This window comes from Entelurus aequoreus, linkage group LG08 (assembly GCF_033978785.1).
Source record: "Entelurus aequoreus isolate RoL-2023_Sb linkage group LG08, RoL_Eaeq_v1.1, whole genome shotgun sequence".
Lineage (NCBI taxonomy): Eukaryota > Metazoa > Chordata > Actinopteri > Syngnathiformes > Syngnathidae > Entelurus > Entelurus aequoreus.
The window spans coordinates 28,593,954-28,617,290 of record NC_084738.1 but is presented as its reverse complement, the minus strand read 5'-3'; the positions used below and the strand labels follow the sequence as shown (position 1 = coordinate 28,617,290).

Sequence of the window (23,337 nt, the reverse complement as noted above, 5' to 3'; positions counted from 1 at the left end):
AGCTGCATACTCACAGTAGCACGTCTGCGTCTTTGTCATCCAAATCAAAGTAATCCTGGTAAGAGTCTGTGTTGTCCCAGTTCTCTACAGGCGTCTGTGTATCGAAGTCAAAAGTCCTCCTGGTTAGAGTCTCTGTTATCCGAGTTCTTCCATCTTGACTGCATCTTCCGGGAATGTAAACAAAGAAGCGCCGGCTGTGTACTGTTGTCGCTGACTACGTTCGAAAAATACGTCCATTTCGCACCGACAACTTTCTTCTTTGCTTGCTCAGCTTCCTTCTCCATAATGCAATGAACATGATTGCAACAGATTCACGAACACAGATGTCCAGAATACTGTGGAATTATGAAATGAAAACAGAGCTTTTTCGTATTGGCTTCAATGTGGAAGGCATACCCGTGTTCGCCGGTCTACGTCACGCGCATACGTCATCCTCAGAGGCGTTTCGAACCGGAAGTTTAGCGGCAAATTTAAAATGTCACTTTATAAGTTAACCCGGCCGTATTGGCATGTGTTATAATGTTAAGATTTCATCATTGATATATAAACTATCAGACTGCGTGGTTGGTAGTAGTGGGTTTCAGTAGGCCTTTAAGCATTAACCTGTGAAAGACAAAGTTTGACTTGTTCGTGGTGCAACGTATTTGATTAACATTACTGAGTGCTGTGTTGCTGTGATAATGATGCTGATGAAAAAAAGGATGTTTGGGTTTTGCAGTTGATTTCCTGGTACAAATATTTTGCTGTCATCTACAAACAATGTCCGCAGTTGTTTTAATGGTGTGAAGTTCATATTTCGTTTCATTGTTTAACTACTAGATTTCCCTGTTCAGCAATGTTTGGTTTCCGACAATATTTAGCGATATCAAGATTTAGTATGCTGTTGAGCCTACAAGAGATTAATCTTGATTATTAATACTATTAAGGACATTTTCTTGATGCTAACATATTTGGACGCTAAAGACGCTTTAGTGTGGTCATCCACTTAGAATAAAGCACTTTGCTTGGTGTGAAGTTCATATTTCGTTTCATTGTTTAACTACTAGATTTCCCTGTTCAGCAATGTTTGGTTTCCGACAATATTTAGCGATATCAAGGTTTAGTATGCTGTTGAGCCTACAAGAGATTAATCTTGATTATTAATACTATTAAGGATATTTTCTTGATGCTAACATATTTGGACGCTAAAGACGCTTAAGTGTGGTCATCCACTTAGAATAAAGCACTTTGCTTGGTGTGAAGTTCATATTTCGTTTCATTGTTTAACTACTAGATTTCCCTGTTCAGCAATGTTTGGTTTCCGACAATATTTAGCGATATCAAGATTTAGTATGCTGTTGAGCCTACAAGATATTAATCTTGATTATTAATACTATTAAGGATATTTTCTTGATGCTAACATATTTGGACTCTAAAGACGCTTTAGTGTGGTCATCCACTTAGAATAAAGCACTTTGCTTTCCTGCACAACAACAGCTAAGTCTTTAGTTTCTGCTATAAAAATAGACAACGAAAATACTGTTGATTGGACCAACAATCACAATATTTACTACTAGGACTTAACATGACATTGGTTTATTTCAGATATATATCAGATATCTTCGTGGTTATGTTTAGGCATTGCAACCATAACCATAACTCACAAAAACAAACAAACAAAGGCATTCTCTTTGCACGTCAGCGGTACGGACGTGAAAATCGGTCGTGCGACCTGGGTATTGGGGCGAAAGACTAATTGAGCTTAGTTCTGCTCCCAAACATTACCTACATAGTAAAGAACAAATCCGATTGCATCACGGAAAGATTTTCAAACAAATCAATTGTTCAAATAACCCTTTTACGTAGTGATCGCTGCACGAGCATATTCCGACTGTATTCCACAAGATGAAAGAAACATGTTTGAGAGCTATTTCCCTTCCCTTGACGCAATTTTGTAATTTCCCTGACTTTATTCCCTTATTTCCCCACTTCTTTCGGGACTCTTAAAAAATCGCTTTACTATTTCTTGATTTGAACGATTGGAACAGCACAGCAAAGTGGCATTTTCAGCTCAAACTCTTCACTCACTAACGTGTCTTCCACTTGATTTATTGCTAGGGTCAAGCTTGTTTGCCCTCCGCCTTACATCGCAACGAAGCAAAGCGGATGTGACGTTATATGCAACCCAGCAATAGCTGACGTTTGACCATTAAATTGGCATGTTTGACAATATTTTAGGCTTGAGCGATATGGCCTTAAAATTAAATGTTTCACTTTTTCACAAAAACTTCGATTTACGATTTTCCCCCCACTTTTTAAACCGCTGAAGTTCATATAGAAATTGTACTTTTTAATGGAATAATTTTCAAATAATTAAATTAAGAGCTTCTCTTGAAAAGCAATACTTCTGCTTTAATAAAAAACTTTGGTTAACAAAAATGTAGACTTGCACATTGCATGCAAACAATCTCAAACATAGAAATAAATAAAGTGCAAACTTAAAACTTCGGTCTTGAATAACATACTTCTGTAAATTAAAATGTAGTATTATATAGGGGTGTAAAGGTACACAAAAATTTCGGTTCGGTACGTACCTCGGTTTAGAGGTCACGGTTCGGTTCATTTTCGGTACAGTAAGAAAACAACAAAATATAAATTTTTGGGTTATTTATTTACCAAATTTGCAAAATCTTCCACCAAAAATATTTTTCTTACTGGAATATTTGATGTAAAGTAATCCGAACCTTGGATAGGTCAATAATTCATTATAACATTGATTTTGATTCAATATTATTTTTTGAGCAATGACAGTTTGAAAGAAAATAAAAAACAGCTTTGTTTTATTAGTCAACATTGCAACTTTTTCTAAATGACATTTACGGTAACCTTTAAGCTTTTTTATTTCACTTTTGTTATGTTTTTGTTTATTTTAATAGTATTTTTAGAATGTGCCGTGGGCCTTTAAAACATTAGCCGTGGGCCGCAAATGGCCTCCGGGGCACACTTTTGACACCCCTGCTATAGATAATAAAAAATCAAATCTGATAAATCTATGGATAAAAAGCGGAGCCTGGCGACGCATGCGCGTTTATCATAACTCTCTCGCTCTCTCTGTCTTTGCCCCTCCCTCATGAATGCTGCTGCGCGCACAATTTGTTTTGTTTCTAACCCCTTCTTAACCCTGAATGTACATTGAAAATACACGCAACCCTAACTCAAAATGCCGGACATTCGAGGCATTTAAGAAACTCCGCCCTGACAGCTCTGCAAAAGAGGACATGTCCGGTGAAAAACCAAAGTACTGACAACACTTTTCTTTTCATTGGAACAAACGTCTTGCTCTCGTTTGCGTTAGCATTAGGCATGTCTTGCTATGTGTGCCGCTAAGGAAATTAGGGGACGGCGCAAGCTACGGAAGCTCCTTAGAGGCACAAATTATGCCAGAGCAAGAGGAGTAAAAAATAGAATTGTTATTTTTTTAAAAACGTCTGCAACACAAAACTTGAATGTATCTATAACATCGCTATATCGCCCAGGCCTACGATATTTGGTTGAATACTAACCAGTATTGTCTTGTAACAACTGGTGCTCAGTGTCATTGAGGCCGGGAGACACAGTGTTTCCCATCATGCTTCCTGGGGTCATGTAGGGGTCAGATTCGGGGTCAACACGATCTATTCCCTTCCAGGGAACACCAGGTTGAAATTCTATAAAGGATGAGATGGAAGAAATAGGAGATACTCCTCAAAAGAACACATTAAATTTAAATATAACGTAGAAATATACTCTAAGACATGGGTGTCAAACTCTGGCCCCCGTGTAATTTCACTTGGCCCTTGAGGCGATATCAAATTAACACTAGAGCTGGCCCGCAGATTATATTCAGCGGCGGTGCCGCGGTAACACCGCATTCACCGCTAATTGTCATACTTGCCAACCCTCCCAGAAATCGTCACGTCCGCTTATCACCCAGTCCAGCGAATGCTGGCCCTGTCACATAATGTGTGCGGCTTTAGCACGCACACACACGTTAATGCAAAGCATAATTGGCCAACAGCGATACAGGTTACACTGACGGTGCCCGTATAAATAACTTTAAAACTGTTAGAAATATGCGCCACACTGTGAATCCACACCAAACAAGAATGACAAACACATTTCGGGAGCACATCCGCACCGTAACACAACATAAACACAACAAAACAAATACCCAGAATCCCATGCAGCCCTAACTCTTCCGGGCTGCAATATACACCCCCGCTACCACCAAACACCCCCCACCCCATTCCCGCCCACCTCAACCGACGCACGGAGAGGGGGGGGGTTTGGTGGTAGCGGGGATGTATATTGCAGCCCGGAAGAGTTAGGGCTGCATGGGATTCTGGGTATTTGTTTTGTTATGTTTCTGTTGTGTTACGGTGCGGATGTGCTCCCGAAATGTGTTTGTCATTCTTGTTTGGTGTGGATTCACAGTGTGGCGCATATTTGTAACAGTGTTAAAGTTATTTATACGGGAACCGTCAGTGTAACCTGTATCGCTGTTGGCCAAGTATGCATTGCATTCACGTGAGTGTGCGTGCTGAAGTCACACATACTTTGTGATTGGGCCGGCACGTTGTTGGAATGGATGAAAAGCAGACGTGACGACAGCTCGTGCAGGACGATAAACGCAGTGCCTTTAAAGCACACCCCCAAGACTGTGGTGGACTACGAGATATAATGACTGATGAATAACTTCGTTCGATAATGAAAGATGCCTCAGCTCAAAGCCTGAGCCCCGACATTAATGAACTAGCATCCAAGAAAAGATGGCAGGTATCTGGCTTGGGCACATCAGATTAGATCAGTGTGTTGCAAACTGAGCAGTTTAAAGTCCTGGATGGTTGGTTTATTCATTGTAATTTTATTTTCTAATTTATTAGCCTGTGGAAAAAGTTAATGTTGATATTTACCTCAGAAGGCTGCAAATAGAAAAGAGGCATTACATTTTTATTTAAATTGTATTTGATATGCCATTGATATTTTTTAATTATTATTATTATTATTTGAAACTCGATTTTGCATGTCACTATAAAGTTATACAAGCCTTGCTTGTTCAATATTCAATGCAAAACTTGTTTGGGTCCCTATTAAAAGGTTAATTTGTTCAACCTTGGCCCACGGCTTTGTTCAGTTTTAAATTTTGGCCCACTCTGTATTTGAGTTTGACACCCCTGCTCTAAGACCTCAACTCAGGCAAAACAAGTACAAGTGTAAAATGTACCACTTACCGGGGGGCCAGCTGGGTGTGGTGGTCGGCTTGGTACTCATCTTGTTGCCAGGCGTGCGATGCCAGTTAGCTATACCCTGTGGTTCTCCAACAACCATGTCGTAATGCAAGTAGGGAGAGCCCACCGGCATCTTCATGGGGGTCACAGGGCCTGGGGAGTGGTCGCCAGTTTATGATACATCATCGCACAACATATGGCTGCACACATCACTTAAAACTCATTAACATTTTAAGATAAGATTCTGCTATTATTTTCCCCTTTTTTAACACCCATGTCTGACAGACAAAACTAAATGTCAAAGGGGAAAAATGGGAAAGGAAACCTCACCATTTTTGAGGAATGCATTTTCAGGTGAGGAGGTGTCAGAAGAAGAGTGTCCCTCCATCATCCATTTGAAACGAGACTGTTGACCCCCCATGTCCTTCATTCCTCCAGGCCCCCCAACCACAGAGCCACTCGGGTCCAGACCTGCGAGGTTCACACCAGAACTAAAGCCTGTAGACAAGGAAAATAGCAAGCAAGGGAAACATTTTTAGGAATGACTGATGATAAACTAAATGTATAACCTAATTATTAAGTGCTTTTTCTCATCTTTGTTTACAGTTTTGGGCAGACAAGGAGTAGGATAATGAACACAAAAGCCACGTCATAGAATGACTGTATTGTGATTGCTCCTCACTAGTTATATATAACCATCACCTTTATTAATACAGTACATATCAATAGACTCCAAAATAATCCACAGTCATTACCCATAGTTTTGAGCAAGCAATCAGGATGTCATTCAGTTAATGCATTGCTATGCCGTGCACAATACCTGCCTAATATTATATAGCAAGAGGAGGAAAACATGATGTACTGTATGTGTGTAAGCAAAGTTGGAACATCATTGTGCTAAATGACCTGACTGACAAGGTTGAAAACTTTTCTTACTAGCATAGGGTCCATGCGTTTTCTGGTGGAGGTCAGCCACACACCCTGCCAGGCTTTGGTAGGGCAAGGAGTCAACCCCGGGTAATTTGGCACCGTTTCCACCATGGTGGGAGGGAGAAAGTTTAACACTGCCACCTAAGCTCCCGACCTGTTGCTGCTGGCGCTGTTGCTGGAGCACTGCCATGATTCTGGCCAGCTGCCATGACACACACAAACAGTCAAAATACAAGGAAAAAGACTAGAAAGATTGTGTCAATAAACATCCCAACAACAGCTAGAGAGTTGTGTGCATGTCTATACCTGTTGGGGGTCACCTTGCTGCCGCACATTTGGTGGGAACTTCCTCTGGTTTTGCAACAGCTGCTGCTGCTGCTGCTGTGGCTGTTGTTGCTGTTGGAGGAGGAGCTGACATGCCTAACACAGAATAAGATTGAAAAGGAACATAACAAAAACGGGGGGTAATGCAGTGTTTTATTTCTCTGCACTGCAAAACAAAAAGGTCAGCTTGATGTAACGTGTCGTGAAACACTTTAGGAGGGCTATATTGAGTTTGTACTATATACTAATATATTTTCTGATGAGACAATGCCATTTATACTGGTATAAATTGGATTTATGTGTGATTGAATTGATATTGGCCAAAATCTTAGGAACTGCTAATGTAGTCATTGGATTATTGCATCATTTATGTCAATCACAGCAATACCACTGATTGGTCGCAATGTCTCTCACTCCTATCTGGCTCAACAATATCACAACAACAATACTTAATACACTCATGTGAATTTTTGATCAGCATGAAATACATTAAGATGTATTTTCCTCAAAGGCTGTCAAGAAGGGATTGTGCTCAAACTTTACAAATAAAAATGTAGAGTTATTATAAATTATATTCACCTATCATATTTAATATTCGCCAAATTATTTTTAGGGCCAAATGTTGAATAGAAGAGTAATGAAATCTGACTTTCGCTCTGCCCTACCTTGTGGTAGCTTACAGACATACGTGTGCTCAATCTCACCAATTGAAACTGGATGTGCGGTGGGTAGATGCTGCTGAGCATGGCAATATGCTGGGGGGACAGCTGTGGTGGAAAGACACCACCACCAACTCCCGCCACTCCTCCCACACCACCAACACCCCCGACGCTACTGCTAGGAGGGGGCATCTGCTTCAGCAAGGACCCTGGCATCTGAGGAGGGGAAAACATAATGACAGTCATGCACATGCACAGAATCAATACTGAGCTACATAACACACCAATAGTGTAACCAATAGCAACCATATTGGCGTAATGCTTCCTGATTAACCGTTTTTGTGTTATTAGCTGGCGAAAATCGAGTCAAATCATTTCCCCGAAAAATGCATTGTAGTCAATTTGGAAAACATGGTAGAAAATGGATGAACAGTATATTTATGAAATGCCATCCATCCATCCATTTTCTACCGCTTGTCCCTTTCGAGGTGTTACTAGGTAATCTCTGATTGGACATCATGCATCATCATTAGCTTTAGGGTCGCATAAAAAGGCAAAAAGTTTACTTGTCATCTTTTTCTCATTCCATGATGCCTTTAGCTCTATTTTTCCATGTTCACATTCCTACAATTTGTATTTTATCTTTAACAATGTGTGTATTATCTGTGTGTATTACCTTTAGTATTTACTAATTATTGTATTTTTCTTAAAGCACAAACCCAGAGTAGCAACCATAAATCATAAAGCATTTAGTATGTCAGTAAAGCTCCACTCTATGGCGGGCAATATGTAATATACAGTATACAATTGCAAATTGTGCAACAAGAAATGCCCAATTTGTTTAAAGTCTTTTAATTTTTATTTAAATTTTCTAAATTTGTTTTTTGAGTGCAATAAAAAACACGAGTTTAATGTATCGTAAGATTTTCTTTTAAAATGAAGCCAATAATGACAGAAGATTTTTTGTGGTCCCCTTTTATTTTGAAAAGTATCAAAATACATGTTACCTGTACTAAAATATTGTTATTTGGACAACCCTATTTAATAATAATAATTAGAGCTGTTAATCTTTGGGCACCACATGATTCGATTAGATTTTGGGGGGTAACTATTTGATTCAGAATCGATTATCGATTCAAAATCAATACTTTTTTTTAATAAGATGGGGTGCTAGTTCTAGATTACATGTCTCCATAAAATAGATAAACAGCTCTGATAAATGTTTATATTACTTAAAAGAAAATGATCTGTTTATTATTATACTTAAACATTTAATAAAATCTAACACAAATAAGACAACAATACAAGTATCCAACACTTCTATTTTCTAAAGTAAATATGTACTGCAAATATAGGCATCTACATCAACAATATAATTTCCCTGAGTGGCTGGACAGGACAAATAAAAAATAAAATACAATTTGTTATATTTTTTAATCGATTGAGAATTGTTACAAATCAGAATCGGGATTCATTCAAAAAAATGTTTTGTCTTTGTTTATTTTTACACCCCTAACAATACTAATACTAATTTTAGTGTTTTAGTTCCGCATGGTGATAAGAGTTTTGTGCTCATCCACAATGGCGTCTGGTGTGGCCGGGGACGTCACAAGGCTGTTGTCTTCCGCCGCAAGTGTGAAAGTGCTTGATTTGAGATGCAGCTGGGCCTGTTTTTTTAAATGTTAATATCTCAGGCAGTCACCGTCACTTAAACAAGGCAGCCAAAATCATAACTGTGATTAAAATTATATTAATTGTGCAGCCCAATTAGCTTTTTAATTATGTGTGTATAGAGGGTGAAGTAAAGTAAAAAATAATTTTACATATGCATGGGAGTTGCTTCATCCATCGTTAGTACTGTTTTTCCAGTAAAACTGTCAAACAACTGCGGCTTTACACCAACATTTATGGATTCATGGAGTTCCAAATCTCCTTCCTAATTGTAAAGTACGCTGCCTGGCCCAAAAGAAAAGAGGCCCCCATCTGTATTTAACTGAGCAAATAGATATTGTGATTATTGCAAGGGTGATTATGTTTTAGTTGGCAACAGGTTAGTTAGCCCTAATTGATGCAGTGGGTAGCTTCTCAATTGTTAATTATGGTCGTGGAAAAATGTTTTCTTTCAAGCATGAGAGACCATCAGAGGACAAACTACTAACTACTAACATCGGGTTATGAAACATTTATATTTGTACAATATTAGTGTGCCTTTTCTTGGCCAGTTAGTGTATATGTGTGAGGGTGTTATTTAACAACAAAGTGTACAGGGAATATAAGACAAGTAAGCGCACCTGTGGTGACAGGAACTGATGAGGCACTTGTGCTCGTATCCCTGGGGACTGGTTTATGGGAGGAACATTGGGCTGGTGTCTGGTCTGAGACATCCCTCCACTACTACCAAGGAGACTGTGGCCACCCTATGATTCAATATGGACAATTACATCTTACAGAAGGCTTAAGGGAGGGTTATGTGAGATGCATTTGCACATTTACCCTACGGACACAGAAAACTACGGAACCTAATGTATTGGTGGGAGGACAGAAACAAGGAGGAATCATCTTACTTGTCTAAAGGGGATAGTGTGATTGAAGAGGGAATGGGGCTTGTAGGCAGTGGGTGGTGAGAACAGAGAGCAAGGACCATCCTCCCCAAGGTAACCATCCTGATTGTTCAAAAGCAAGTTCTATCCAAGTGAGAGCCAATCAAAGAAAAATTGGAGTGGTACAGAGGACAGGGGAAAAGTGAGACAAAGTAGTAAAATGAAGAAGGAAACGAGCTACCATCACACTCGGAAAGAAAGACTAACTGTAAAGATCAATATCTCATATTGTTGACAAGCAGATCTGCGAGGCCTTCAGGGAGGGCCTACCTTGTCATAGAAAGAAACCGCATCCCCAGGTGCTGCCTCTTTGGAAACAGGTGAACGATAAGCCATGTTCCCGCCCCCTCTTCCTCCTTTCCTCATGTCTCCATTGTAATCCATCATTCCCAAGGTTCTTTTCTCCATATCCATCTTTTTCTCCTGGAGGGAACCTGGAGCCAGGTCAATGTTTGAACCACTAGGATCATCATTCTGTCAAGCACAAGTCATTATATTGTCATCATCACCATCATTTCATAAATAATCACCTTTCAATGTTTTGTATTTGTTTTCCTGAAAGTGCACCAAATTATTAAAAATACACACAATGCATCCACATTACATAATCGCAATTAGACGACAAGTTCAATGTCATACCAGAAGCCCCATATTGGAAAATTGTCTGTTGATGGGGCTCATCCAGGAATCTCCCCCGCCAACTTTTAGTGGACCCTAAGTAAGAATGTCACAATGTGAGCAGAAACCAAGCTTCAAAATAGTTTTGCTCATATATCATGTGCTTTACAAACACACAAATAGTGTAGGGAAATAAATTGTAAAACAATGTGAAAATCAATCCAAACACTGTCTGACACCAGACCTATTTTCTGACTCGTCATTGATGTGGTACATTGTACACCAGGTAACCCACCTTGTTGCTAGGCTTTTTGACAGTGTGGCTCTGCCCCCAGCCTCCATTGCTACCCTGTCCCCAAGACGACCCACTGCCCTGGGAGCCGGTGCTGTTCCACATGCTCCCGCCCTCCTCCTCTTCCTCCCAGCTGGAGTGACGTGAAGCCGTCACAGAGCCCTCTTTGTCACCCCAACCGTCTTGCATAGACTTTGACGCTGTTGGTAACAAAATATCAAAAAAGTAACATTGCGTAGAAATGTTTTAATCAATTTGGCATTGCATTGATTTCAAATGTTAAAAAATGTGTTTAAAGAACCTACTATACACTATGGTCAATATGGAAATGTTGAAATATTTGTGAAAAGTACCCAAAATGTGTTTTTTGTTTTAGACAGTATTTTTTTGTATTGTATATTCTCACCAGATTTGATGGGATTGAGAGAGGGGTTCCCCCAGCCTGTTTTCCCCCCTGCATCATTAGGGTCGCCCCAGCCAGAAGGGGCATCAGTAGGTTTACCCCAAGCATCTGTGCCATTGTCAACAGCGGGACTAGCTGGAGGTGTACCACCCCAACCCGACGGGCCTGTACACATACGCACACAGGCAATATTCATATTTCATTACAAACTTCAGTTATAATGTACACCAGGAATATCCAAACTAATTTCCACAGTGGGCCGTGCCCGTATACCATACTTGCCAACCTTGAGACCTCCAAATTCGGGAGATTTGGGGGGTGGAGGGGTATATTTGTAGCTAGAATTCACTGAAATTTAAGTATTTCTTATAAAATAAAATAAATACTTGACTTTCAGTGAATTTTAGCTATATATAGATATAGATATAGATCTATATATATATATATATATATATATATATATATATATATATACACTACCGTTCAAAAGTTTGGGGTCACATTGAAATGTCCTTATTTTTGAAGGAAAAGCACTGTACTTTTCAATGAAGATAACTTTAAACTAGTCTTAACTTTAAAGAAATACACTCTATACATTGCTAATGTGGTAAATGACTATTCTAGCTGCAAATGTCTGGTTTTTGGTGCAATATCTACATAGGTGTATAGAGGCCCATTTCCAGCAACTATCACTCCAGTGTTCTAATGGTACAATGTGTTTCCTCATTGGCTCAGAAGGCTAATTGATGATTAGAAAACCCTTGTGCAATCATGTTCACACATCTGAAAACAGTTTAGCTCGTTACAGAAGCTACAAAACTGACCTTCCTTTGGGCAGATTGAGTTTCTGGAGCATCACATTTGTGGGGTCAATTAAACGCTCAAAATGGCCAGAAAAGAGAACTTTCATCTGAAACTCGACAGTCTATTCTTGTTCTTAGAAATGAAGGCTATTCCACAAAATTGTTTGGGTGACCCCAAACTTTTGAACGGTAGTATATATATACATATAAATAAAATAAATACTTGAATTTCAGTGTTCATTTATTTACACATATACACACATAACACTCCTCTCTACTCATTGTTGTATTTGAAAGTGCAATGCTTTGCAGCCAGTAGCACAGCCTTTGAAGGAGCATAGGTATGTGCAGTGTAATATTCTGGGTTGGAGTCAATAACCAGGCGAAGTGATGAAGTTACGTCTCTTTACTTCATACTTCAGAACCGACTCCCACACTTGCCCATGACAAATTAGTGCTTTGTTTTAAAGATGTGATATTTGGATTTACACTATATGAAAACTTTTTGAAAATGAATTTTACCTTAGCAACCTCATTATACTATTGGCTAAGTTTTATATTCATGAATGTAAGTTTCTCAATACCCGACTTGTTTTTTGTGCCTTTAAAAAAGATTTAGAACTCTACATTAAAACACTCTCTACCACTAACAACCAAAAAGATGTGAAAACGATGATGCTGTGCTCCAAATTTGGATTATTTACGGAACTTGTGAGCCTACACACACATATATATATATATATAAGTATATATATATATATATATATATATATATATATATATATATATATATATATATATATATATATATATATATATATATATATATATATATATATATATATATATATATATATATATATTGCATTCTTCTTTAGTTGCTTTTTTGAGTTTACAAACCCCTTGGTGCTGTTTTGTACTGTTTCTGTACTTGTTTTGATTATTATTTTTTTGATTGTATGTAAATGTTGAATATTATAAATAAAGGTTTAAAAAAAAAAAAAAAAAGGACTCCCACACTTGCCGTCAGGGTGCGCAATACAACGTAAACCGTTGGCCAACCAAAAAGTAACCACAGAACACTATACGGTATAGTGTTCTGTATTTACTTGTTGGATGGCCAAATGGACGTGACGACAGGCTGTCTTCACTTAGGTCCGCACGAACCTGGAGGGGGCGTGCTTTAAGTCCGGCTGGAAATCGGGAGAAATTCGGGAGAATGGTTGTCCCGGGAGATTTTTGGGAGAGGCACTGGAATCCGGGAGTCTCCCGGAAAATTCGGGAGGGTTGGCAAGTATGCCATATACAAAAAAATTAAAAAATGCGGGGAGAACATGTTACACTTTGTGTTTAAAACCAATCTAATGTATGTCAATATTTGTTAAGTTATTTGAATAAAAACATCTTTGGGTTGTGTTATAAAGGTAAGGACAAATTATAAAAATATATTTTTAATTATACATGTCAGTATTAATGAATTTTATTTTTAGAAAATGCAGTGGGCCAATAGAGAACGGGCTGTCTGTATATAACAAGCCTTCGGACGCATTTTGGACACCCCGATTAAACTCTTATGACCGGTAGAAGTGGGAAAAATAAATGAGTCCCTGATGCATCACGATTAGAACGTGTAAACATCAATTATTTATTTATGTTAAATAACGTAATACAGACAATTCTAAAATATAGCAATAATGCTAAAGTTCCTTGAAACGTTGGTTGTAGGTTTGGTTCTAACTAACCATGGAATAATTATTAGCTAACATTATTTTAACGTTATATGTAGTTGAGTTAGCGAGGACACACACGCTAAGTTGGCTTAAATGTGCAGTAGTGAAACAAGAAAACTAATTATTTGCAAACTTCAACAGAAGGCTAATAGTACCGTGTTACAGCAGAAAGTAACCAGCGGCTAAGAGGAAATTAGCAAGTAGATTAATAAAAAAATCAGGTTTATGACTACTGGGGCCAAAGTGTATGAACATTCTGTGTTTTAGATAGATAGTACTTTATTGATTCCTTCAGGAGAGTAAGAAGGTATGCAAATGAAATAAAGGACGCCTGCTCGCCAAGTAGTGTCTTATTTATTTTTTTACTTGGCAGGCTACTTCAGTTTTCAAGTTCTAGTCTTCTTTACGCACACCCGCACGCGCCAAGGCCTATAACAAATTTTGCTGTACGATATATTGACCTACACATTTTTGCCGATAAACGATAATTTTGTCAGACCAAATTAACCACTGATGTAATGATAATACATAATGCAAGTATACCCTTACAAATGCAATAAACTTGTATTTCTTGAATATTTTAACATTGTAATTGAAATGTCAAATTTTATATCTCAGGGTTAAATACAACAAAAAAATTATAAAATATACATTGTTGTCTAACTAAAAATTAATATCACAATCACAAGCAATAAAATATGTTCAGGATGGGGCGAGGCGCCCTCAAATATACAAAATCAAAACAATAAATACAATGGCAATAAGTATTTGACCAAGTTTCACTTCAATATTTAAAGGCCTACTGAAACCCACTACTACCGACCACGCAGTCTGATAGTTTATATATCAATGATGAAATCTTAACATTGCAACACATGCCAATACGGCCGGTTTAACTTATAAAGTGCAATTTTAAATTTCCCGCTAAACTTCCGGTTGAAAACGTCTATGTATGATGACGTATGCGCGTGACGTCAATCGTTGAAACGGAAGTATTTGGCCCAATTGAATCCAATACAAAAAGCTCTGTTTTCATCTCAAAATTCCACAATGTTCTGGACATCTGTGTTGGTGAATCTTTTGCAATTTGTTTAATTAACAATGAAGACGGCAAAGAAGAAAGTTGTAGGTGGGATCGGTGTATTAGCGGCTGGCTGCAGCAACACAAACAGGAGGACTTTGAGGTGGATAGCAGACGCGCTATCCGACACTAGCCGCCGACCGCATCGGTGATCGGGTGAAGTCCTTCGTTGCACCGTCGATCGCTGGAACGCAGGTGAGCACGGGTGTTGATGAACAGATGAGGGCTGGCTGGCGTAGGTGGATAGCTAATGTTTTTAGCATAGCTCTGTGAGGTCCCGTTGCTAAGTTAGCTTCAATGGCGTTGTTAGCAACAGCATTGTTAACCTTCGCCAGGCATGGACCTGTATTTACAGGTCCATGGTTTAATAGTATTGTTGATTTTTTGTCTATCCTTCCAGCCAGGGGCTTATTTCTTTTGTTTCTATATGCAGTTAAGCCCGATGCTATCACGTTAGCTCCGTAGCTAAAGTGTTTCGCCGATGTATTGTCGTGGAGATAAAAGTCACTGTGAATGTCCATTTCGCGTTCTCGACTCTCATTTTCAAGAGGATATAGTATCCGAGGTGGTTTAAAATACAAATCCGTGATCCACAATAGAAAAAGGAGAGAGTGTGGAATCCAAAGAGCCAGCTTGTACCTAAGTTACGGTCAGAGTGAAAAAAGATGCGTCCTGCACTGCACTCTAGTCCTTCACTCTCACGTTCCTCATCCACGAATCTTTCATCCTGGCTCAAATTAATGGGGTAATCGTCGCTTTCTCGGTCCGAATCGCTCTCGCTGCATTGAAAACAATGGGGAAATGTGAGGAGCCTTTCAACCTTTGACGTCACGCTACTTCCGGTACAGGCAAGGCTTTTTTTTATCAGCGACCAAAAGTTGCGAACTTTATCGTCAATGTTCTGTACTAAATCCTTTCAGCAAAAATATGGCAATATCACGAAATGATCAAGTATGATACTTAGAATGGATCTGCTATCCCTGTTTAAATAAAAATATTTCATTTCAGTAGGCCTTTAACATGTAGGCACTGTGGACTGGACTTTCACAATGTTATGTCAGACCCACTCGACATCCGTTGCTTTCGGTCTCCCCTAGAGGGGCGGGGGGGGGTTACCCACATATGCGGTCCTCTCCAAGGTTTCTCATAGTCATTCACCGACGTCCCACTGGGGTGAGTTTTTCCTTGCCCGTATGTGGGCTCTGTACCGAGGATGTCGTTGTGGCTTGTACAGCCCTTTGAGACACTTGTGATTTAGGGCTATATAAATAAACATTGATTGATTGATTGATTGAAGTAGTTGTACATTACCGGTACTTTTTTTACAATCAAGTTTAGACCTTTATAAACAAAAGTTCAAATGTATTAACAGGTCATATGTAAAAACCTCAAGTCTGTCAGATTCCTAGCCAGGGATACCAACATGACATGACAAATGTCTGTCAAACGTTTGCAGCATTTTTAGAAATGCTAGATTTTCAGCAGTATTTGCATGCACGCTGCGCAGCCCCTTTGTTTTTTTAATCATAACATTTTTATGATTGTGGGAAGCTAAAAATCAAAACTGCATTAATTGTTCACCTCTAGTATTTGTAGCCACAATTAAATTAATACATGGGGAACAATGCACAGGAAGGAGGATCCTAGCTTGGAGGCGCAAGACATGATAGTAACATCGATTTTATTTTTAACCTTGTCATAATCAATAGGATTACGATTTAAGATCGATTGATCGTGCAGCCCAAGAGTGGATGATCCTTTTAAAGATTTCAATAATAAATCAGCTGCTGGTGTCTCACCCATTGCAACAGCAGTTTTTCCTTGTCCATGTCCAGTGTTGAAGTCTCTGCTGCCTCCAAGTCCTGTAGCCGGTCTACTCAGCTGTTGTACTGGATGTCCTTGCGGTTGCTGTACTGGAGGTCCTTGATGTTGCTGTACAGAAGGTCTTTGCTGTTGCTGTACTGGAGGTCCTTGCTGTTGCTGTTGAGTTTTTCCCAAATCATGTGGTTGCTGACCAGCAGGAATGCTGTTCTTATCCCACAGGTTAACCGGCTTGTAGTTGTAATGGTTTGGGTCACCCCATGCTGATGTTCCATCATCTATCTCATTTTTCCTGCTTAACGACTGTGGTGAGGGTTCCTCCCAACCACTTGGTTCCGATCCACTTCCACCTAATCCATGACCAGCAGGGATGGGCCCTGAGGTCCAGCCTGAGCTTTGGTTCTGGACTTGGGAGACTGGTTTTCTCCCACCACCCCGTTGCATAGCCCCTTGGTCCAATGCTTGCTGCAGCTGCGTAGGCTGATTGCGGGCTTGTGATTGTTGCTGTTGTGCCTGTAGGCCTGTGATGGAGCCAGAATGGCTGTTTGGCATCATTTTATTTCCTCCACTCCAACTTTGATGGGATTTGGACCCAGTACCGATTGATCCTGCTCCACTCCCTCCACCCCCTGCGCCCCAGGTTCTCCGTGGAGCATCTTCTTCCCATCTTCCCCAACCACCCACTCCTGAATCCCCACCTGAGTTCCCTCCTCTGTTCTTCGGTTCATCTTCCCAACCTCCCCTGTTGCTATTTGATTTGGACTCTTTTTCACCCCAGTTCCTACCCGAACCAACCTTCTGCCCGGACCCCCACCCACTTCCTTGTCCTTCCCCACCCATTTCATTCCACCCGCCTGCTCCTCTATCTTCATTCCCTCCCCAGCCTGCACTCACAGGGTTGCCTTGTTGCCCAGGACCACCCCAGCTGCCTCCATTTCCTCTATTGGTTCTCCATTCCTCATTACCCCAACCTTTGGCTTCCTGATTATCCACAGCCCCCATTCCTCCTCCACCCCAGCCTGAAGCCTTCCCTTGCTGGTTATGTCCTAGTGATCCTGACCCAACACCTGCACATGTTACACTTACTGGACTAGATTGCGCAACGCCAAGGTTACTTATGTTGGGGCCTGAAGGAGGTGGACCTCTCCCAGATAAGGAGGCCCCACCGCTGCTGCTACTGCTGCTGCTGGTCTCCCAGCCCTCTCCAGAGGAGCCACCAGATGAAACCAAGGGAGGAATAACACCTGGACCATTAGAATCACCAATTAAGGCTCTCGAGCCAGAGGAATACTGCGAAGAATTTCCCAGAGAAGCTGGGTGTTTTGACGAAGCTGATGAAAGTGCACTCTTATTATGTTCCACTTGATCAATATCCCAAGTTGTGTTTTGCCGGATCTGGGTTTGGCCCCAGCCTGTGTTTGATAGGACTCGTGGATCAAGATCAGACCGGCTTAGAAGGTTCTCTAAGGCAGCTTCAGTATCAGGTGGCTGATGTCGATGACGATTGCCGTAAGATTCCCTTTCACTTCTAGAATTGCCACCACTGGATCCTCCCTGTGCTCCTCCCTCACTCCACTCCCCCGTTTCAACCTCCCCCTTCTGATTGTCCCAAGCTCTGTTCGTAGCAGTAGATGCTGAGGTGACAGGATTGCCAGCTGTGCTGCATCCACTGCTGCTGCTGTTACTGCTGCTGGCACCTCCTGTGACTTCTCCTCCAGGATTTGTTTCACCAGTAGCAGAAGAACTCTCACCCCATTCAACACTAGACATCCCTTTCTCCCTTGCTACTCCTGATGTCCCCCACCCTCCCTGAGATACCACAGTTTGACTATCGTTTCCCCCAGTTCCAGCACTACCCCACGCATTAGCTCCACGAGAGGGCCCTGGAAAACCCCAATTTGAAGTCCCATTATCCCCCTCAGCAGCTCTATATCCCATGCCACCCTCCCATCCATCAGTCCTTGAGGCACCCGTTTTGGAATTAGATGCAGGGTAAGAGGGCTGGCCCCTCCATGAGGAAGCATGATTGTGGTCTCCAACATTTATCCCAGCAGCTCCGATTCCTGCCACAACCCCTTCCTCTCCCGCAATTTTTGGTCCCGCTGATTCGCTGTCCCACTTACTCCCTCCCAACTCTCTGTCTCTGGATTGCATTTGGTGAAGTTGGTGCTGATTGGTGCTTGATTGATTCACAGACAAAGTTTGGTGGCCTCCAAGCACCCCAACCGACCCAGCCTTTAGCCCTACGGAAGCAGAATTGTTGGCAGATAAAGTCCCTTCAGGGCCTTGGTGATGGAAGGAAGGCGAACCTCCTTCACCTGCAACAGCAGGCCCATCCTGTTGCACCAGGGCAGGCCAGGCCGAAGGATTGGCATTTGGATTAAAGTTGGCACCTGGAATTCTGCTGTTGACGTCAACGAGGCCACTGGCATCATGGCTTCTTGGCACAGCAGAGGCTTTGGAAAGTGAGGAGGACTGTTGTAACACAGGCCCGGTTGTAACTACTGCATTTCCTCCTCCAAGATGGCCCTGGGAGGCAGTCGTCCCCCATGCCACACTGCTGGACGACTGCATACATTCATTGGGCAAAGAGAACAAGGAAGTGGATGAGGATTGGTTGCCAGAGGCACTAGTGCTGTTCACAGGCATTCCGTTGTTGTTGTTGCCTACTCCAGCCACAGTAAGAGAAGCTCCTCCTCCTCCATCATTGCCAGCGATACTGGGCCACTCTTCCAGGTCGTTCCCATCTACAATCACCTTCTCCCTGCCCTGAGAGGAGGCCTGGATGCCTAAACTTGCCCCCCACATGGAATTTGCATAATTAGAAGTAGTGGTTGAAGCAGCAACTGATGAGGTGAGAGCCAATGAGGAGGTAGCTGTACCAGACTCTGAAATGATTAGAGGTTTAATTGCATAAAATGAATTCCACTCACTTATTTTCTTTTAAACAAACGCTGGTTATTTGTACCTGAGACAGCAGCTATGTTTGCATTTGGGCCTTCTCCTCCTCCACCCCCTCCCAGCAGCATAGAGGACAGTGGCGGCTGACCCCTTTTCAGTAGCACTTTATGGTCCTGCTGGCAGCGGAATCGTGGCGGCACTTCTCTTGGCATATAGCGAGGTTGCTGCTGAGGTGCCTGGGCCGCACCTCCGCTACTTACATTCCCGTTCCCAGTAACACTTGTGCTGCCTGTGTTGGAGGAAGAACCGGGGTTGGAGGTGGGCTGTCCGTTGGCCACTGCAAGGCGCTTGGCATTGTTACCACCCTGTGACTGGGTGGCAGCACTGCCAGGGCCTGAGGTGGCTGGGGACGGGGAAGCAGAGGGGGTGGGTCCAGGGCTGGGGTTGGCTGAGCTGCTCTGAGTTGCAGGAGGCTGGGCAGGCACCTGCTTGGTCAAGTCTAGTAGAGCAGAGCAAGGGATAGAAAAGGGTAATTGGGGAGGGGGAGGGCGGGAAGTTAATCAACATCGCAAATACACTTCATTTAGGTGTCTTCATCATATTACTGAGCTGCTTACCTTTGTTCTTTTGTTCTGTGCCCTAAAATGACAATAAAAGAGATGTAAACCCAATTCACACATTCTAATGTCAATCCTAACACAACAAAAATACATTGTAAGACAAATGACAATAAAACAGTTAGGGTGTTTCAAGGAATTGTAGCAGGTTCAAGGATTCAAAGTATCCATTACTACAAAGCCCCATCAGAGTTCAGCAGTCTAACAGCTTCCATTACGAAGCTGTTCCTCAGTCAAGTGGGCCTACTCCGGATGCTCCGCAGCCTCCAGCCTAAGGGGAGGATATTATGGAGAGGGGTGTGCAGAGTGGGTGGGATCTTTGGTGATGCAGTGAGCCCTCTGTCTGCATCTGCTGAAGAAGATGTTTGTGGTGGTGGGAAGGCTGCTTCCCACAATCTTCTGAGCAGCTTTAATCGCCTTGTGCAGTGCCTTCCTCTTTTTTAGCCGTGCCATATTGTTATTCTGGTGATGAGGGTGCTCTTCACCACATATTTGTAGAAGCTCTAAGCATGGAGCTCCCTGGTCCAGCACGGCACAGCTTTCTGAGGAAGTGGAGATGCGGTTGTGCCATCTTCAGCAGACAGGAAGTGTTGTGGCTCCTGGTGAGGTCCATGGATAAATGAACCTGAAGATACCTAAAACTAGAGACCATATTCACATTTGCTCCTCTGATGTGAATGGTGTGTAACCTTTCGTAACTCCATCAGAATTGCCTTGGTCTTTTTTACATTGAAGCCAAGGTTGTTTAGCATCAATCTACCAGTTGTTCCACCTCGCCTCTGTACTTGGACTCATAGTTGTCAGATACGTCCCACTACTGCTGTTTGTAGCTCCCGCAGCGCCTCACTAACATTTACAACGTTACACAAAAGGTCACAAATACAGCTATGAACTTGCACTACAGATAGTGTGGCCAGCATTTCACCGTAAAATGCTCAATTTCCTAAGAGCAGTAGCTTCCTCTAAGCCCACTGTTTGTACACTAACCTTTGTTGACATAAATACAGAGACCACCTCTGAATAATAATCATGGTTTTCTGATAGCAACAGTTTGACCCTGAAACAGATAACATCATTATATCCAATGAACATACCTTCTGAGAGGCTTCCCTTTTCCTTTTTTCTTCTTTTTTCCTTTTCTTGTCTTCCATGAACTACTGCTCCAGTCCTGATACTGCTTTCTTCTGGAGGAACAAACACATGAAGATCTTTATTGTGTAAACTGAATAAAATGCCTAAAGCACACAGGCTTTGTGGCTTGATGGATGCTGCGAAATAAAGAAGCAGAAAAAGCCGACATCACTGCTGCTTCATGGCCACGTGAAACCAAACAGTATGTGTGCAAACAGTAGGGCTCAGCAGGCCTTTAGGGATAATTCAGCCATGAGGTGGCAGAGCTAAGAATAATGCTGAACATGGGGGCAACTAAGTAATTATCCCCATCATAAGCATGCAGAGTGCTGCAAGCTGATAACACTTTAGACAGTGTAGAAGGGGGTTAAGGCCATGATCACAAAAACAGATAGTTAAAAAAAATTCTGGGTTTAAACATAAATGTTTGTCCTGAACGTTCAGGACTGGCTACTCCAGTAAACTGGAAGACATCCATTTTGTTCCCTGAACTTGTATCATTTCTCTCATGCAGTTGTTTTTTGTGTGTTTTTGGAATTTGCTGCATGTTTCTTTTGCATTTGTTTGCGCCTATGGACCACTGTAGACATGAGCTTAGTCAGCCAAGTCATTTTAGCAACACACAAGACAACAGTTAATGATAGTGCAGTATGAGTATTTCTGTAACTATATTGGAGCAGCAGACAACGTGTTCGACGTCAAACCATCAAATTATAAAGAAGGAGATATGTGGGGTTAAAAATAAATTACAGTCTGCACTATGCCAGCAATCATTACGAAATACACTTTTGTGATTCACTTGTTTCAATGTAAGCACAGTGGTTAGCACTGTCAAGTCTAGATCCCTGCACACATCCTTAATCATACCTCAAACTGTAATTTGATTAATACAGTTGAATATGTTCTTCCAACTTGCTATTTTAGACTAGAGTTCAGTATGGTATGGAGTACTATTTTACCTGTTAACCTTCCAGAAATGATAGCATATGCTGTATTTCCTTGCTAATGTGAAATAGGTACATTTCCAGAGCGACTGCTTGTTTGAGCGCTGTACAAAAGTGTAAAGTGATGGTGCATGCGGACTAACCTCAATGCACAGCAATATAAATCCCCTGTTTGTAGGGCAAACATAAAGAGTGGCTTCATATCGAATACAGACAGATGAACATGAAAACAGTGTAATGTCAGTGCTCATGCTAGCAAGCGTTAGCAAGGTACGCTAAGCTACACACTGACAGCTACGAGTAGCCTTTGCGAACAAGGTTAGGTTAAGCACAACATTCAGACATAGCTGATACATTCTACTGCGGTTAGTTGAGTTTCACGCACACATTCAATGCAACAGAAAATGTTAAAAGAAACGCTGTGCTACTCACCTCAGAAATCACATATGAAGAAGAGCTAGCTTGCTGGCTAGCTAAAGTGCTTCAGTGCGGGATTTTTTTTTTTAGCTTTTTGAGGCATTCGTCGAAGCTCCAAGAACAGCGGCGCCTGAGCAGAGTCAAGTAAGTGAAACACAATGGAAATGCACTCGCAACACGCTACTGGCTAGTATAGAAGTACTAAGGTTGCTGCGGAGTCAAGCAAAATTTGCAGAAATGTTCAAAGCGCTGTGGAGTCAAGTCTGTGGACGGGCGGCCATTTTGCTGCTCGGCATGAAGCGTCTCCAATCGCCAGTAGGGGTGGGCGATACTGTACATTTTGGTATCGGCCTAATACCGATTATATACAGTACTGTACTGGCCCAGTATGGCCAATACGGATGCTGATCCGTTTAACTCGAACATGGTTCATGGTTTAAGTTTCGTTTTTCAGCATCCTTGGATGATTTTGTGATTTTCCCTTTAAGATGTTGATCATATAAACTGATAAAGAATAAAAACCCATGACAAAGATAAAAATAAAATAAAAATAGTTTTTATAAAGGCAGCACGGTGGCACTGGGGTTAGTGCATGTGTCTCACAATACGAAGGTCCTTAGCAACGTTCCCTCTAAGGTGCGCGCCTGCGCAATTGCGCACTGCTCACGCGTCCTCAGCGCACAGCAAATCTATGCCATGCACAAAATCAACAAATCATTTGTTATGTATGATTTTGCAATGCAACTGTGAGTAACAGGTGACGAAAGGTGGCCACAACAGATAAAACAATGTTTGTCAACACTGTTAAATTATTGTAACG

At 41.5% G+C, this 23,337-nt stretch overlaps 1 protein-coding gene across 4 annotated transcripts in view; it reads right to left on the bottom strand.

The window, feature by feature from the left end:
• The window catches only part of tnrc6ba (trinucleotide repeat containing adaptor 6Ba), a 29,006-nt gene extending 6,141 nt beyond the window's left edge, over positions 1–22,865 (bottom strand). The window contains exons 1-17 of one of the 4 annotated variants that reach the window (XM_062056202.1): positions 22,533–22,865; positions 21,120–21,209; positions 20,026–20,047; positions 19,476–19,907; positions 16,486–19,395; positions 11,076–11,237; positions 10,673–10,869; positions 10,399–10,473; positions 10,030–10,233; positions 9,724–9,843; positions 9,451–9,576; positions 7,205–7,375; positions 6,483–6,596; positions 6,183–6,378; positions 5,577–5,744; positions 5,250–5,399; positions 3,543–3,686 (exon numbers count right to left, since the gene is read on the bottom strand). In XM_062056202.1, the coding sequence (XP_061912186.1) occupies positions 3,543–3,686; positions 5,250–5,399; positions 5,577–5,744; positions 6,183–6,378; positions 6,483–6,596; positions 7,205–7,375; positions 9,451–9,576; positions 9,724–9,843; positions 10,030–10,233; positions 10,399–10,473; positions 10,673–10,869; positions 11,076–11,237; positions 16,486–19,395; positions 19,476–19,907; positions 20,026–20,047; positions 21,120–21,176 (5,248 nt within the window). In that variant the 5' untranslated portion in view covers positions 21,177–21,209; positions 22,533–22,865. The remainder of the gene's footprint in view (positions 1–3,542; positions 3,687–5,249; positions 5,400–5,576; positions 5,745–6,182; positions 6,379–6,482; positions 6,597–7,204; positions 7,376–9,450; positions 9,577–9,723; positions 9,844–10,029; positions 10,234–10,398; positions 10,474–10,672; positions 10,870–11,075; positions 11,238–16,485; positions 19,396–19,475; positions 19,908–20,025; positions 20,048–21,119; positions 21,210–22,532) is intronic. The other 3 variants (XM_062056205.1, XM_062056204.1, XM_062056206.1) reach the window with 3 other exon arrangements.
• Between the last annotated feature and the right edge of the window lie 472 nt (positions 22,866–23,337).